General features: G+C 35.9%; 2 protein-coding genes and 1 pseudogene across 2 annotated transcripts; all 3 read left to right on the top strand.

Annotated features, from left to right (window-relative positions):
• The first annotated feature begins 4,064 nt into the window (after positions 1–4,064).
• LOC108980493 (agamous-like MADS-box protein AGL8) lies at positions 4,065–5,502 on the top strand. The gene has a single exon (XM_018951430.2). The coding sequence runs from the start codon at positions 4,206–4,208 to the stop codon at positions 5,322–5,324; it is 1,119 nt and encodes a 372-aa protein (XP_018806975.2). The 5' UTR covers positions 4,065–4,205; the 3' UTR covers positions 5,325–5,502.
• Positions 5,503–6,692: 1,190 nt separating this feature from the next.
• Positions 6,693–7,115, top strand: LOC108987815 (cell wall / vacuolar inhibitor of fructosidase 2-like). Its single transcript, XM_035695118.1, has one exon. The coding sequence runs from the start codon at positions 6,693–6,695 to the stop codon at positions 7,113–7,115; it is 423 nt and encodes a 140-aa protein (XP_035551011.1).
• Positions 7,116–7,268: 153 nt separating this feature from the next.
• On the top strand, positions 7,269–11,105 carry LOC109021421 (annotated as a pseudogene).
• The last annotated feature ends 4,443 nt before the right edge of the window (positions 11,106–15,548 follow it).

Here is a 15,548-nt window from a genome sequence, read left to right as displayed (position 1 = left end):
TTCAAATTCCACAAAATTGATTTTAATGGGTAGGAGAGAGAAAAAATATTAAAAATAATACTTTGAGAGAGAATAATGCTTCTTCCATAGTTATGTAAAAATTTAGAGATGCATAAATTAATATAGATAAATTTAAAGACATATTACACAAATATGAAGATGAAGATAAATATGAATAAGTCATTGCTAGTACACTTAGACTTGAACAAATTATTTTTTATTTATTTATGCAGGGCTCAAAGCTCATTTGATAGATATTTTAGATCACTTGGCCGGAAATGCATATTTGTGGAGTATAATACTACGAGAAATTATGAATATATAAATTATTTTATAAGTTTAGATGAAATAAATTGTAGTTTTGTAAAACTGAAATTTATTTCTAATGAAATGGGATAAATAGATTAGTTAATGTGTGTGTGTGTGTGTTTTTTCTTCTTTTTTTTTTTTTTTTTTTTTTTGGTGGGGGATTCTAACATGTGAGGGAGGGCCCATCTCAAAAGGGTCCGGGTCCAAGAAGGCCGAGCTATGGAATCCCAGGCCCAAGGAAGGAAGCTGGAGATCCCGGGCCAGAAGATCGGGTACCGAGCGCAAACCAACCCGGGAGGGCCTATCAACACCAAGTCCATAAGTGCCAAGAAGAACGTCCTGGGGGCTCGACAACTTGCTGAGCCCTATCATAGAGCACCGAACAAGATGCCCAACTACATGCAGATGGCTGAATGTGCATGTTCATGGATTCGACAGACTCAAGACACGTCGCGTTCAATGCCTATGTTAGGAGATCCGGCACGCAACGGTATGCCCTATGTACAAAAGGCGGCTTGCCCACAATCTGACACATTATCCTGGCAGGAAGGTGGCTGCAGGACATACCTAGCACGGCTGACACGACACGATCGTTCTCAGTCGCCTAGGCCGTTAACTGACACACTGTGGTAATAGGAAAATGAGTGGTAGCAGATTTGACACTTGACACACCACGATCCCCCTCAGTAGCGGAACTTTGATCAGGTATAAATAAGGGCCATCCCTTCTGAGTAAGCAATTGAGAGTGGTTGATATGTGACAAGTATGGGTCACTTGATTAAACTTGATAGAGAATTTGTATTAGATTAGCCAAATGTCAAGTTTAGCAAAAATATAAGCAATATCAAGATAAAACTTCTTGCATTGGATTAGGCATTCATGTATAAGTATGGCTTTGAGGTAGCTCAATATGAACTTTGATTTATCTATTGAATTTTATATTATTTCTTACTTCAAATTCTCCACACAAAAGATAACAAACTCTCACGCCGTCTCAATAGGTTGAAGGGCTTACGGCGAAAATTTTGAGTGAGACCTTTTTTATTTTTTAAAAGTAAGATTAGAAAATTTATTTTGATTTCATTTTTTACATTACATTCTTATTTAAAAACTATTCCCATCATTTTGCAAAATAAAATTACTATTTAAGATTTAATACCACCTTTCCAATTAATAACATACTTAATCTTTGTTAGAAAAATACTGGTTTAGAGAAGATTTTATTAAATTTAGTTTTAGAAGACGCGCTTCATACTCAAACAATTATAACCATTATTGTCAATAAAGTTTATAAATAACCTATGCATTTGGAAAAAGTTGAGGCTTTAGCTCTTCAAAAGACTATATAAAGAGAAATGATATTTACAATTATAGAATGCTCAAGCGCTGGATACTCATTTTGAAAATTTGAGTAAATATGAGACACGCATGAAAAAAATAATTTTTTTAATGATGAACCATATTCTTTTTCAAAAGAAGTGCACGACACTTGCACAACTTATGATTGTATATAATATTACTCTTATACAAAATCCTTTTATGAACACTAAAAAATTAGATTTTGCTATTTATAATTTTTATATTATATATTAAAATAATAATGACAAAGGAAAATGATAGTATACCCTCTCATTTTGCTTTCTCTTTTTACTGTGCATGTATTTAATTTGTTTTTTTAATTTGTTTTTTTGCTTTTTTTTTCTTAAGAAAATCATAGATTAAACTACGTGGTTATAAAGATACAAGATTCCATTGAGTGTGAGTCTCAAATAATCGTGCCAAAACAAGCAAAAGCAACAATAGCAAATAAAAATAAAAAAATGGATTCTCGAATCAAAAGATTGACTATAACTCATGTCCCGCAAAGGGGATGCCGCGTAAAAGCGGTTACAATGTCTAATAAACAAACTAAAAAACGACAACTAAAAGTTGTAGTCGAAATGAGTGTGCTACATTTTTTGATCTGGTTCGGTTGAGGGAGACTATCACCAACATTTTATCTTGATCAGTGGTTAGAGAAAACAAGAACATAAGGGAATAACAATTTGTAGATAAATTGATTCAACGGCGTAGGACCACCACAGGCTGTGGTGGCGTGTGCAGATCACGCGCCACACTAGGAAAAAGAAGAACAGTCGGATCTGAGAGAGCCGAAGTCGCTGACCCCGGTGGTGTTGCGCATGGCGGCAGAGGACTACACCTGGCATGGCAGTGCGTGGAACTCACGTGCATTGTAGGCCGAGTGTAAGACACACGCGCCACACGTTTGGACGATATTCTCCTATCGTTTGACAAATTGGCGATTGGAAAGTTCGATGGTGGGGCGCGTGGCAGTCTTGGAGGTCAGAAAGCAGCAGATCAGAGTATTTAGGTGCTATTGCTTGAGAAAAAATTATAAAAGAAACCTACAGACAATGCCAACATGGCTGATTGAGCGGAGGGAGGGAGGAGCCGAAACTCCAACACTGCTGGGTGGCGAGACTATGATCGCTGGCTGTTTGGATAGAGAGAAACAGGCTAGAGAGAGAAAAATAAGTTATTTTTCCCAATAGCTTTTTTCTAATTTTTTTTACTTAATAGTTAAAGAAGTAATTATTAGTGTATTGATATATATTTTTTTATTTTTTAAAAATATTTAAAAGATGAAAAAAAAGTGGGATTTAGCCTAAGGGCACACCTAGCTCTCTATGCTGGGCGGCACCCTAGCGGTATCACAAATGACAAAAGATAAATGTATTCTTAAAAAAAATAATATGTGAAATAATTATTTCGTGAAGATTTTTTAAAAATTATTAATTACAAGAGATCTATTTGATATCTCACTGAGATAATCAATTTCTATTTTCTAAATATTGATTGTTTTTGGGGGCATTCTTCCACGAGGCGCCTTGTGGAAGAGCCAGTCTATACTCTCATGAAAAAGCCCGCTACAAGTCCCTTACTTAGGTTTTGTTTGGATGTTGAGAGTTGAGATGATAGAATGAATTATGTGGAATTTACTTAAAATGAGATTAGATGTGTTTGAATTATGTTAAAATAAGTAGAGATATATTCATGAGAAGATGTAATCTTTCTGCTCTGAATACCTCATGTTTTGTTCTCTGCATCTTACCTATTAGCTGTCACCGTAAGCCTTTCAATGAAATAGTGAAGTCACGAAACCATTCCCAGTGGTAGGGTTTTAAGGGGATTTTGACTTTTTCAATCAAATCTCGATCTCAATTCCAAGTTCATTTCTAATCTCATTCTGTTCCACTTTCCTTATGCGACGTTTGCTTGTTGAGAAAGTTGAAATCTTCACTATTAGAATTGATTTTTTACTTGGAAGAACGGATGGGGGAGTACTTAAGGACCCCTAATTTGCTTTATTATTTTATTTTCTTCTATCTGTTCTATCGGTTACCAAACATGGGATTCCTTGATCTTGGTTTTCTATCGACACTGTCAAATGGAACTATTCATTTAGTTGGTAAAAAAAATGGAGGGGCTATTAAATTGGAAAATAGAAATATCAGAATTGTGGGATTCAAAGTTTAATTAATTCAAACAAGAAGTTTAATTAATTTTCCTGGGTGACAATTTAAAGGGTGAACACGAGGAAATATTCCAGCAATTAAATCCGTGAGATTAATGAAGCAAGAGACAGCAGCAGCAATTAAATCCGTGTATATAGCTCTCTCACTGCTTTTTATATATGGTAAGTAATAAATTCTTGAGGAAATATTGATTTACCGATCCTGTTTCTTGATGGCCAATGCAGCTCGTGCGTATCCCTAGCCTCCTGGAATCTTCCTTGATGTGTGATCTTCAGACCGGCCAAGCTTTTCTCTATAAAACTACTTCGGTGCGTGTAAGATCTTAATTAGTTTCAGTTTTTCACACCACCAAAATTAAAGATGGGGCGCAGAAGAAGAAGCATGGAATTCATAAGCAACGACAAGTCTCGAATGATAACCTATCATAAGAGAAAAAAAGGTTTGGAGAAGAAGCTTTACGAGATCTCCACTCTCTGTGGCATCAAGGCCTGCATGATCATCTACGGTCCCAGATCACAAAATGGCCATCCCTGCGATATGGCAACCTGGCCTGAAAACGATGAAGATTGCGTCAGAACCTTGGTCAACAAATTCAAGTCCAACACAATTAGCAGCGCACGTAAGAGAGGAACTCGGGATTTATCCGACTACTTCATTGACCGCAAGAAGAATATTGAAAAAGAGATCTCGAGAAAGCGCACGGAAAATTGCAGGAGTAACATCATGTTCCGGACGTGGGATGAACGTATGGATTATTTCTCTTATGAACAACTAAGGGTAGTTCAAGGGTTTCTGGATACGAAGATCGAAGCAGTGCAGAGAAAAATCGACATGTTAAAGGCCGCTGATAACAAATCCTATGCGATGAATATTGATGCAGCATTAGAAATAACGGGCAACTCCAACGACGTCTTTGGATCAATCCCAAGCGATTTTCCTAACTACACACAGGGCATGCTTCATAGGATTAACGTTGGACTAGATCTGCAGGCTAGTAATAATTACCAGCTGCCTCTGCCTAAATCTTGTGTAAAATCACTGGATGATCTTAACGGCCTGCAGTGGCCCGATTTCTATTCATCTTATGACCAGGGTGATCATTCCTCTTTGCTTCCGTTTTGTGTTAATCCTTTAGCCGATCCGATGAAGGTCAAGGTCGACGAGGCTTGTTCTTCTCATGGAAACATGTCTATTAGTACTGGGATACAGTATTCTCCACCGAACTACCCGATCTATTATGATCTGAACGTTGGATTGATGGAAAATATGACAGTGATGAACAACTCCATGTTGCCTCCAATGTTCAATTACAATCCCAGGATGCAGCTGATTCCGCCTATTAATGTACGGAACCCCATGATGCAGACTTTACCAGATGATCAAATGCACGGTCCTCCTGCGGATATGAACTCACTCTATACGTATATAGGTGCACACGGCATCAACGAGTTTGAGATCGACGAAGATGCAGCAGCATAGAAATTGAAGATCATAGGCATGATCGTGAAAATTTGGACATGGTCAGATTAAGTACTTTAACTAATTTAGGGTTCGAATATTAGGGTTTCAGAATTATCTCGGATTCCAATTATGTACTTTGAATTTAGTTTTACAATCGGATTAGATATGCATGATTTTATATCAATTTTCATTGTCTGGGATTACGAATTAATATTGTCTGTCTCGCATGCATCTAATTGTTTGTTTTATTTTTTTTGGGTATTTATTATTATTATTATGTATTACACTTCTATATATGTATATATCTGATGATTGATTGAGCAATATCGTCCATTAATGAAAGGCAATACTTAGTAAACTGAAATATTTGTCGGAACTCGGTTTAATATTATAGTATTTACCAGCATCAGCCATACAAGACTCTTGATCTGTACATTGCGCTTTAAACTGGAAGCTTTGGCTGCAAACAGAGTTGCTGATCCTCTGTTTAATGGTTCATTTCTTTAGCCATCATAAATCCATTTTCTTGAACACAACACAAGGGATAAACTGAACAAAAACTTGACACCGGATAGCGCCTTTCCATAGGTAGACTGGGGATATTACAAGAAGGTGGCATATTGACAGATTCTTCAATCAAACGCAAAATCAGCAGCAAATTGGCATCAATTACTTGATTTTAGGAATTAGCATATATACTTACCATATACATTTGTTGCCATACATGATAGCATAGTCAATTGTAATCTATTTATTTGTAATCTTCTCCAAACGTATGTAAATGTAGCAATGCCAGATCAGTCAATGAAAAAGTTTCACACTCTGCAATCTTAACTAGGCAGAACATTCTCAGATGCAAAGGGATACTTGTTAGACGCACGCATAATCGATGTTTTGAATAAAAGTGCTCGGACCTGTTGTAATCATCTTCAGAATTATCTTGGCTTAACAAATTAAGACTGGTCTAAATGCATGGGTTATCTTGGCATGGCTGAACAGGGAACACACATATATAATGTGCATAACAAAACATTTCAGAGTTCAAGAAGACATTAGATTGAGGGTCTACTTTGTCGTTGGTGGTGACCCGTGACATGGTTTTGGAAGCTGCCAAACGAGGCCATAATTATTTGCAAACTACATATAACCGTGAAGTGTGTAAACGCCGCGTAATCGCTTTGAAAAAAAGTAGGGTCTACTATTACAAAATTAATTTTTTTTCACGTGGATCTCATGTTTTTTTTTTTTTTTCAAATATATTACATGGCAGTTGCACGATTCAGGAAAAGATAAAATTAAGTATAGGAGCCGTATATATATAAGAAAGAAAAGGCACTCTCACATACAATTTTTGCTTAATTCCATTCAACTTGATTGTTCTCTAAAATGGGTTCTTCCGCTAGTGATCTCTCTTTTCTAACATGTATTTTTCACCGACCATACATTTTTGTGACTGGGGATGCCAATATGATCCAAGAGACTTGCAAAAGCACCAAATATTACGAACTTTGTCTGTCGTCTCTCAAATCTGATCCCACCAGCCTGAATGCTGATACCAAGGGATTGGCAGTCATCATGGTCGGGATTGGAATGGCAAATGCCACCGCCGCTTCCTCTTTCCTCTCATCTCAGTTGCTTAGCACTACAAACGACACGATCTTGAAGAAGGTCCTCAAGGAGTGCGTTGCCAAGTACGCCTATGCGGGTGATGCTCTCCAAGCTTTTGCGCAGGATTTGATTGCTGAGTCCAATGACTATGCCTACATGCACGCTTCTGCAGCGGCGGATTATTTAGGACCATATTGCTAGAAACCCTGGGGCGACTGTAGTTAGGACCATATTCCTAAATAATTTCTTAAGATATAACCATCAACTCAAGGCAGAAAACTATCAATTATTTGACATAGAATGTTGTGCTAGTCTCCCTGGGAGCTTAGGTTCTATAGGTGAGTCCTAAGGACTATGCCGTGGGATGGTTCCCCGTAAATAAAAAATACAAAGATTATGATGACACTTTGCAAACACAGGAATCTTTCTTTCAATCAGATGTCTCAGGTGAGCCCCGTAGTATAAATATTCAGACCGATGAAATTAGGAAGTAGCACACATTCGTAACCCATATTTGATGACGGCATTACGTTCTTGTTAATATTTCATTGCTTTTTAGTTATCTAAGCTTTAAAACTGATATTTTGTATAAGACTTCTATGCATATTAAATTATTGTTGAAACTTCTACAAGTTAGTTTTGTAGTTAACTGCATGTCTTATTTTGATGATGTTTTTTATGCTGGAATGTTGATATTGCTCGTTTATATAATGCAGGGGAACAACTTGCATCTGGTGCTGACGGTATGACTTCAGTCATTGCAGCAGTTTTTTGCCAATATGCTATCGACCCCGGTCTTATCATTGCTCAGCAAGGTGATTTAGCAAGGAAATTCTTAAATTGAGTCTTCCTGTTTTAGGAGGTGAACTGGTCATTTGGAAGTTACACTCTTCAGACACAGGTCAAACGTGGAAGGTTTTCAAACTCCATCGTAAGGCCTTTCATCGGAGTTTTGGATTAATCTTTTGCATGAGTTACAGTGGTTCTAAATTAAACACACCAGGTTGTCACTCTGGATTAGACTGAACATTGCCAACTTGCAGCCAATTGATCTATATGTTGAACCCAACCAGGAGAAGAAATCAATAAAATATTTTCCAGGAAGGGCATCATCGAATCACTCATTCTAGGGGTCCAACTTAAAACTAATAAGCTAATCCGAACATATTTATAAAAACACAATGTCAATGAGATAAAGTAAATCACGTTTAAACATATATGAGTTGATCTTCAATGGTAAATGAAATGATGGTTATTTTGTGGTAAATTTGAACATAATCTGCTTATCATTGGGTCAGCCTGTGGTGCTTGAGTTAAACCTTACATATAGACAGGAAAAATTAAACTCACTTATTTTATGGACTCGGAAAGTTTGTTTCTGATTTTGTAAGATAAACTCTATGCTTATTAATAGACTTATCCTTGACTAGGTTTCACCACAAGGATGTCTTGGACCTGTAGTGGTCTGCGGATAGTGCATTTCTTGTTTCTGGATCAGTCGATAATTCTTGCATTATATGGGATATGAGCAAAGGTAAGAAAGACACTAGAAAATCAAATTTGTATCATTTAGTATCTTTAGAAAATCATTGAATAATAGGATTAAAGGGGTTTCAAACTGTCTATTGCACATCCTTTATGGCCAGTATTGGGCAGGTCAGTTAAAATGCTTTGTTAATTCGTATCTTTTTTTTTGTCAATGTTTATGTTCTTCAGGTTCTGTCCATCAGATTTTGGATGGCCACTTCCATTATGTTCAAGGTGTAGCGTGGGATCCACTGGCCAAGTATGTTGCTTCGCTTAGTTCTGATAGAACTTGCAGTATTTACGTCAATAAGCCTCAAACAAAAACAAAAGGCATGAGAAAGATGAATTACGTTTGTCAGAATGTCATTACAAAGGCAGAACATTCATCAGTAGATGACTCCAAAGTAAGGACATAATAGGACATTCTTTTGTTTTTTTCCTGAGTTGTACAACAGGGCATCCCATGCTGTAAGTCTCATGAATGGTTTCTGGTGTAGTTTGCATTAAATCATCTTTTCCATGATGAAACATTGCCATCTTTCTTCCGAAGATTAGCCTGGTCACCCGATAGATCATTTTTACTTGTGCCTGCAGGTACTGATTTCATTTATAATATACAATCCAATCTACTGTGGACTTATGTAGACTAGTATTTTTTCTTTGAATGTTGGTTTAAGAATCCTTGATGATATTATAAAGTTGCTGCTTAATGGGATTGTCATTAGCACCTTAGAGTCCCCGATCACTCGCATGAGTATTGTCGCAAAAAATCTACCATATAAGGCCGTTCATTTGATGTCTTATTTAGGAGATGGTTGTGATATTCTTTTTATTAAAAACGTGGTTTTACTTTTCTTGGTCGGCAAAGGTGTTATTGTGGTTGAGGAGTAAACATATTACGCAGACACTCATGTGCCGTTGGTGTCAAAATTTTTAGCCTACATTAGAAATGGAGGATTAATCTGGTCTTGTTAACAATTAGGTTGTATTTTTGTTCTCGTAACTGCAGACTTTTAGGACACTAACTGGTAGGACTCTTGAATTTGGTTCGAATGGACAATAATGGTTGATCAACATCTGAAAAACCTAGATGGTACCTTCTTCTACTTTACTAGTACATGGAACATGTGAGCCTGTGACGCCGTATTGACAGGAACATGGATATCAAAATTCCCATATATTGTGGCCTTTTATAATTTTTACCCATATATTTCTTAATCTATGCCAATGCGCGAGACATAGGGAACAAAAGATGAACCATCTTATAAACAGTGTGGTGTGAAGCCATGCCTTAATATTTTATTTTCTTCTAAATGATCTCACCATTTTCTGATTGTGCTCCATTTTAACTTTTTTTATAACCCTTGACAAAGAGCTGTGCTAGCTTTATGACGCTTCCAGAACTTCTGACTCCCTTCACTGAAGTAAAACATTTTTTTTCATATTTCTTTGTTTGAATTTGTGTTGATGAGCCCACTTTTCCTTTCAGGTTCTTGTAAGATTTCATCTTCATCTGAAACACTAAATACAGCTTACATATTTTCCAGAAATGATCTTTCAAGGTAAGATTTTTGCTGCACATTTGTATATTGTCTCTTTTGGTACTGCACCTTTGTTGCTTTTTTGAGAGCTATTTTTGCCAAATATTGAGCATGATCTCTTAATGAAGCATGCTGAATTAATAGCAATCTATGTTTTTCAGCAAGTGATAATTAACTCCTTTAAATAATAAAGTAACTTTAAAAGGAGACCTTAGATTTTGCAGTCATGAACATAAAAGTTTCTCACATGCAGGTCTGCTCTACAGCTCCCAGGTGCTAGTAAGCCAGTTGTAGTGGTCCGTTTCTGTCCGGTAGTTTTTAGCCTTCGAGGGTCAACTCCTGGTACTTTTATGATAGTTAACTTCTTGTTCAGAAATGATTGCAGCTAGGCCAATACATGATAGTAATCTAAATCATCTTCCGTAAGTTGTGCAGCTGCGCTCTTTAAGCTCCCATATCGCCTCATTTTTGCGGTGGCCACTTTGAATCCTTTATACATATATGATACAGAGGGCATTCCTCCTATAACAATCTTGGCTGGTCTTCACTATGCAGCCATAACAGACATTACATGGTATGTTTTGTACTATTTCCCATGTAATATGCTCCTAGTGTGTAAATGTTGACAATTCTTCTTTATACTTATAGTTGATATTTTCTGGACATTGAAAGCCTACCCTTACTTTGTGTTCAAAGGTCACCTGATGGCCGGTACTTGGCATTATCCTCCCAAGACGGTTATTGTACTATACTAGAATTTGAACATGATGAACTAGGATTGCCCATCTCTTTATCAGGTCTGTTGTCCATGGTTTTTATTTTTGAATCACTCGTTTGCCAATCCTTTGTTTCCCCTCAACTGCTTAGTTCCTTTCATGAAGTTCTTGTTTGATCTGCTTTAGAAGGAAAGAAAGTCATGGTTGATGAGAACCAGGGGCCTGTTCAGAAGCTAGAGGATATGGTAATCGATGAAACTAGGAGAGAATTTGTTGTTGCAGCAGATAGCACGAAATCAGAATCAGGAGAGAATGAAAGGAAACTGGCATCACCAAGCTCAACAACTATTCCTATCTCAAATAAACCAGCTAAGAGGCGCGTTACTCCCTTGGCAATTGATCCTTGATACCAATGCAGGGTCTACATGATATATGAAACAATGATCTTGTTTATAAATGTCTAAAAATGACCCATTCCCTTTCCATTTTATTTTTTAGGGGCTAGGGTTTTGTGGATTACTGTATTTTATGGAGCCCCAATAGCACACGCAACACAAACTGCAGGACTGCCTATCACATGTAAAAGTGTATAAAGCATGCATTAACGAATAGTATTTACAAAGATGATTAAACTAAATGTTATCTTATAGGACAATTTTTTTTCTCAATTCCTCTTTGCAATAGTTAAGTTTTGCTCCATTCATTCTAGTTTCATGAACCCCATGTACAAATGGGTTACCGAAGACACATTGTTAGATCCCATATTGAGTATTAATCATAACGATGAATGATTCAATTGATTCCATACAATTGAATAGGGAGGTTTTTACAACATCATCAAAGAAGCGTAGAGCAAAAATTATCAGGGTAACCCAGCCTACATCCTATGTAGGAAAATTAAATCCACAAAAGAAGCCCTCAAATCATGGAACAAAAAGCATTTTGGGAGAATTCAGACCTATGGTCAAAGAATTGAAGAAGAGCTACTAAACCCAATGAACTTCTATAGCCGGGAACAAGAAAGATTTCTACAACAAAACCTCCAAAAACAAAGGGAATATGAAGAAATATTATGGCAGCAAAAATCAACAAATATTGCTTGGCTCACTTCAACATACCTCAACACAAAATTCTATCATCTTTCAACAACAATCAAGAAAAGAACTAACATGATAGACTCCATCAAACTAGGAGCAGGTAATTGGTCAATGAACCCTCTTGTTATTGAATCATCATTCATTAATCATTTTAGAGCAATATACACTTCATCAAATCCGCAAATTTCGGACCAGTTAGAAAATCTATTCGAAAAGCAAATTTCAGATCAAGAAAACGCATCACTTAGTGCAGTGCCAAATGAAGAAGAAATATTTGGAGTCCTGAAACAAATTTCTAATCACAAAGCACTAGGTCTAGATGGAATGACAGTGCTCTTCTATAGACATTATTGGTGCATCATACAAAAAGAGGTCATTGAAGTAGTGCAAATTTTTTTCCGGAATGGGAAACTCTTGAAACAGATGAATCATACCAATATAGCTCTCATCCCCAAAACTCAAAACCTAAGTGTCTCAAGCTAATACTGACCAATCAGTCTAACAAATGTAATCTACAAAGCCACTCTAGCCAATATAATTTTCCATCTTCAAACAACATTCATCCCAGGCCACAACATTAAAGAAAACACCATCATTGCCCATGAATTGTTTCACTATCTAAAGAAGAAAACAAGAAAAAAAGGACTAATGGCTATCAAGCTTGATATGGAAAAAACTTTTGATTTTGTGGAATGAGATTTTCTTTTCAAAGTAATGAAGGCTTTGGGTTACAGTCAAGGATGGATAAATTTGATAAAAAATGTATCACTACTGCAACATTCTCCATCCTAATAAATGGATCGCCAAGGGGTTTTTTTAAAGCACAAAGATGATTAAGACAAAGAGATCCTATCTCACCATTTCTCTTCATACTGGTCATAGAAGCACTATTAAGAATTTTGTTAAGAGCAGAGGCACAAGGGTCCCTTGAAGGAATAAAAATTAGCAGAAATAGCCCCTCAATTTCTCACCTACTCTTTGTTGATGATACTATAATTTTTGCCAAAGCAACAAAAAATAATGCCAAAGAGATTTTTACAAGTCTAGAAAATATCAACAATGGTTAGGGAAAAAAATAAATATGACAAAATCCTCCATCATCACAAGGAACACATGTTCTACGACCAAAACAATCATTACTCAATGGCTTCCTTATCAGATTTCTTCGGCAAAAATAAAATACTTGGATCTTCCAACTACCTTTAGCAAGAATAGGAAAACTAACTACAAGGAGATACTGGCCAAAGTGAAGAAGAAATTGGAATGATGGAAATTAAAACTTCTCTCACAAGCAGGTAAGATAATGTTAATCAGAACAGTAGTAAGCACCATTCCTTCTTATTATATGAACTTGTTCTGTCTCCTAAAATCAATTTGCAAGGCCCTCGACACTAGCTTCAAAAACTTCTGGTGGAGATTTCCAAAAGACGAAACTCATAATTTGGGAAGTCAATTTGTCAACCAACAAAATTGGGAGGTCTTGGACTTAGACTGATGGAAAATATGAACAAAGCTCTTTTAGCAATGACGGGATGAGAAATGAGTGAAGGGCAGAATAGAAGGAATGGATTATGGCAAATAGTCCTCTCGACAAAATATCTAAAGAATTCAATTTTTTGAAATGCAACTCCGAAATCATCAGATTCCAGCTTATGGAAAGGAATTCTTCAAACAAGAAGTCTCCTCACAAAAGGAGGATGCTATCAAATTAATAATGGGTAGTTAGTAAATGCTTGGTTAGAATCGTGGATTCCTTCCATAGAAAATTTCAAACCAAAACCAGTCCAAGAGATGAATTAGATGCTCCCATTCCTAAAGGTCTCAGACATAATTATAGATAACCCAAGATCCTGGGATCTACCAAAAAAGCAAGGCCTTTTTGATTCAGAAAGCATTCAGGAAATCCAAAAAATACCATTGCCGTCAATCTCCCAGCGACAAGACAAAATAATATGGTCTCCGAATCACAATGGTAAATTCTCAGTCAAAACAGCATACCACATAGTTGTTAAAAATCAAACTGCAACCCAGCAAGTCCCCTTGCAGAATTTATCAAGACCTCTTTGGAGCTTAAAAGTCCATGATCGACATAAATTATTGTTATGGAAACTACTTTGGAACATGGTCCCTACAAAATCAAGAGTGGGCGAAGTTATTTCTCAAACTAAAGATAAAGAATGCCCAATGTGCAATCAAGCGGAAGAAACTTCTCTGCATTTATTCATAAAGTACCCAGTAAATCGAATATTATGGCAACAAAGCTCATGGCCACTGAATTTAGAAATGCTGCCAATACAATCCATCTCAGATTGGATCAAAATGATATTGTATCCAAAGAAGGAGCTAGGATTATAGGAGAAGGAAAAACACTCATTCCAATTATTTGCGGCTATCATCATAGATTTTATTTGGAGGCAAAGAAATAAAATAGTTCATAACCACATCTCCTTATCTTTAGAGATGGCAAATATCAGACTGAACCATATTTATTAAGATTACAAGAATGCATGGGGAAAAAAAAGGAAAAAAAGAGATGAACTATGGAAACCTCTGCCAAAAAATTCCAAAAGCTTCTCATTTGATGTAGCAGTAAGCGACTAATTCTCAACAGTAGCAGTGGTATTAAAAGATCATAATGAGGAAATCTTAGAGATCGAAACAGAAAAAATTCAGACAATAAATCTATTGATAGCTGAAGCCTTAGTAGCGCTCCTAGCTTAAAAAATGGCATCCAAAAAATATCAATTCCAAGCACTAATTGAAGGCGATGCTCAATCTACCATTGATGCCATTGAAAACACAAATTAGAAAAAAAAAATCGATGTGCACATTCAGTAGTGCAATAGATAGCAACCAACTTAGTTTTTGGAAGCATACCCCTTGATAATCTTATTAGATGCTTTATTTTTATTGACAGTAGAAATGATCCAACTTGAACTCTCTTGTATTCCAGTATTTCTTTTTATAATATAATGCATGCCTGATTAGAAAGAAAAAAAGGAAAGAATAGGGAGGTTTTTATTGTAGCACAGTAATTGAGGGTTGTGGGAGCTTAATGTCTTATTGTGAAAGACTCGTCAGGATAAATATGATTAGTGGAGGCAATTACTTGATTTAGAAAGGTGGTTTTATTTGCAAAAATTATTCTATTTTCAAGTTGATATCTCACGTAAATGGTAATATTTTATTCGTAAAATTGATTTTTAAATTTTTTTTTTTAAATTAAATTATGTCATATAAGTATTTTATTAGATATACAACGTCTTATAAATAAATGAATGACTCGAGATCAACTCACCTGTGAATGCTAAATTTTGAAATCTATACATAACAATGATGCCACGATGTGAGGGTATTGGAAATAAATACAATTTATGTGCTTCCAAAATACAGTAGCTGAACTTTCTTAGGCAAGAGAATGGGCAATGATGGATGACCAAAGGTTGTGCTTTTATTCTAGACATAATCATTGTAACATCCTATTCATGAAATCTCTTATACATTTTATTTATAATAAGATTTTACAACAAAATATTCTATCTAAAATAACGCTACACTTCATTTTAAAATTTAGACAATATGGTATGTTTTAAGTGGCTTTATATGTCTATTATTTAAATAATAAATGACTTAAAATATGATACATTAGCCATAGTGAAGTGAGAGGTTTGGATAGGAAATTGAGTTGAAATGATATAAAATGAGATGAAAGATGAGATGTTAAATAAAATATTGTTAGAATATTATTTTTTA

The sequence above is a fragment of the Juglans regia genome, chromosome 10, assembly GCF_001411555.2.
Source record: "Juglans regia cultivar Chandler chromosome 10, Walnut 2.0, whole genome shotgun sequence".
In the NCBI taxonomy this organism is placed as follows: domain Eukaryota; kingdom Viridiplantae; phylum Streptophyta; class Magnoliopsida; order Fagales; family Juglandaceae; genus Juglans; species Juglans regia.
The sequence above is the reverse complement of the archived record's forward strand: the minus strand, read 5'-3'. Positions and strand labels throughout refer to the sequence as shown.

Bases quoted from the DNA above. Each gene is read 5' to 3' on its own strand.
- LOC108980493 (XM_018951430.2), top strand. From the start codon at position 4,206: ATGGGGCGCAGAAGAAGAAGCATGGAATTCATAAGCAACGACAAGTCT.
- LOC108987815 (XM_035695118.1), top strand. From the start codon at position 6,693: ATGGGTTCTTCCGCTAGTGATCTCTCTTTTCTAACATGTATTTTTCAC.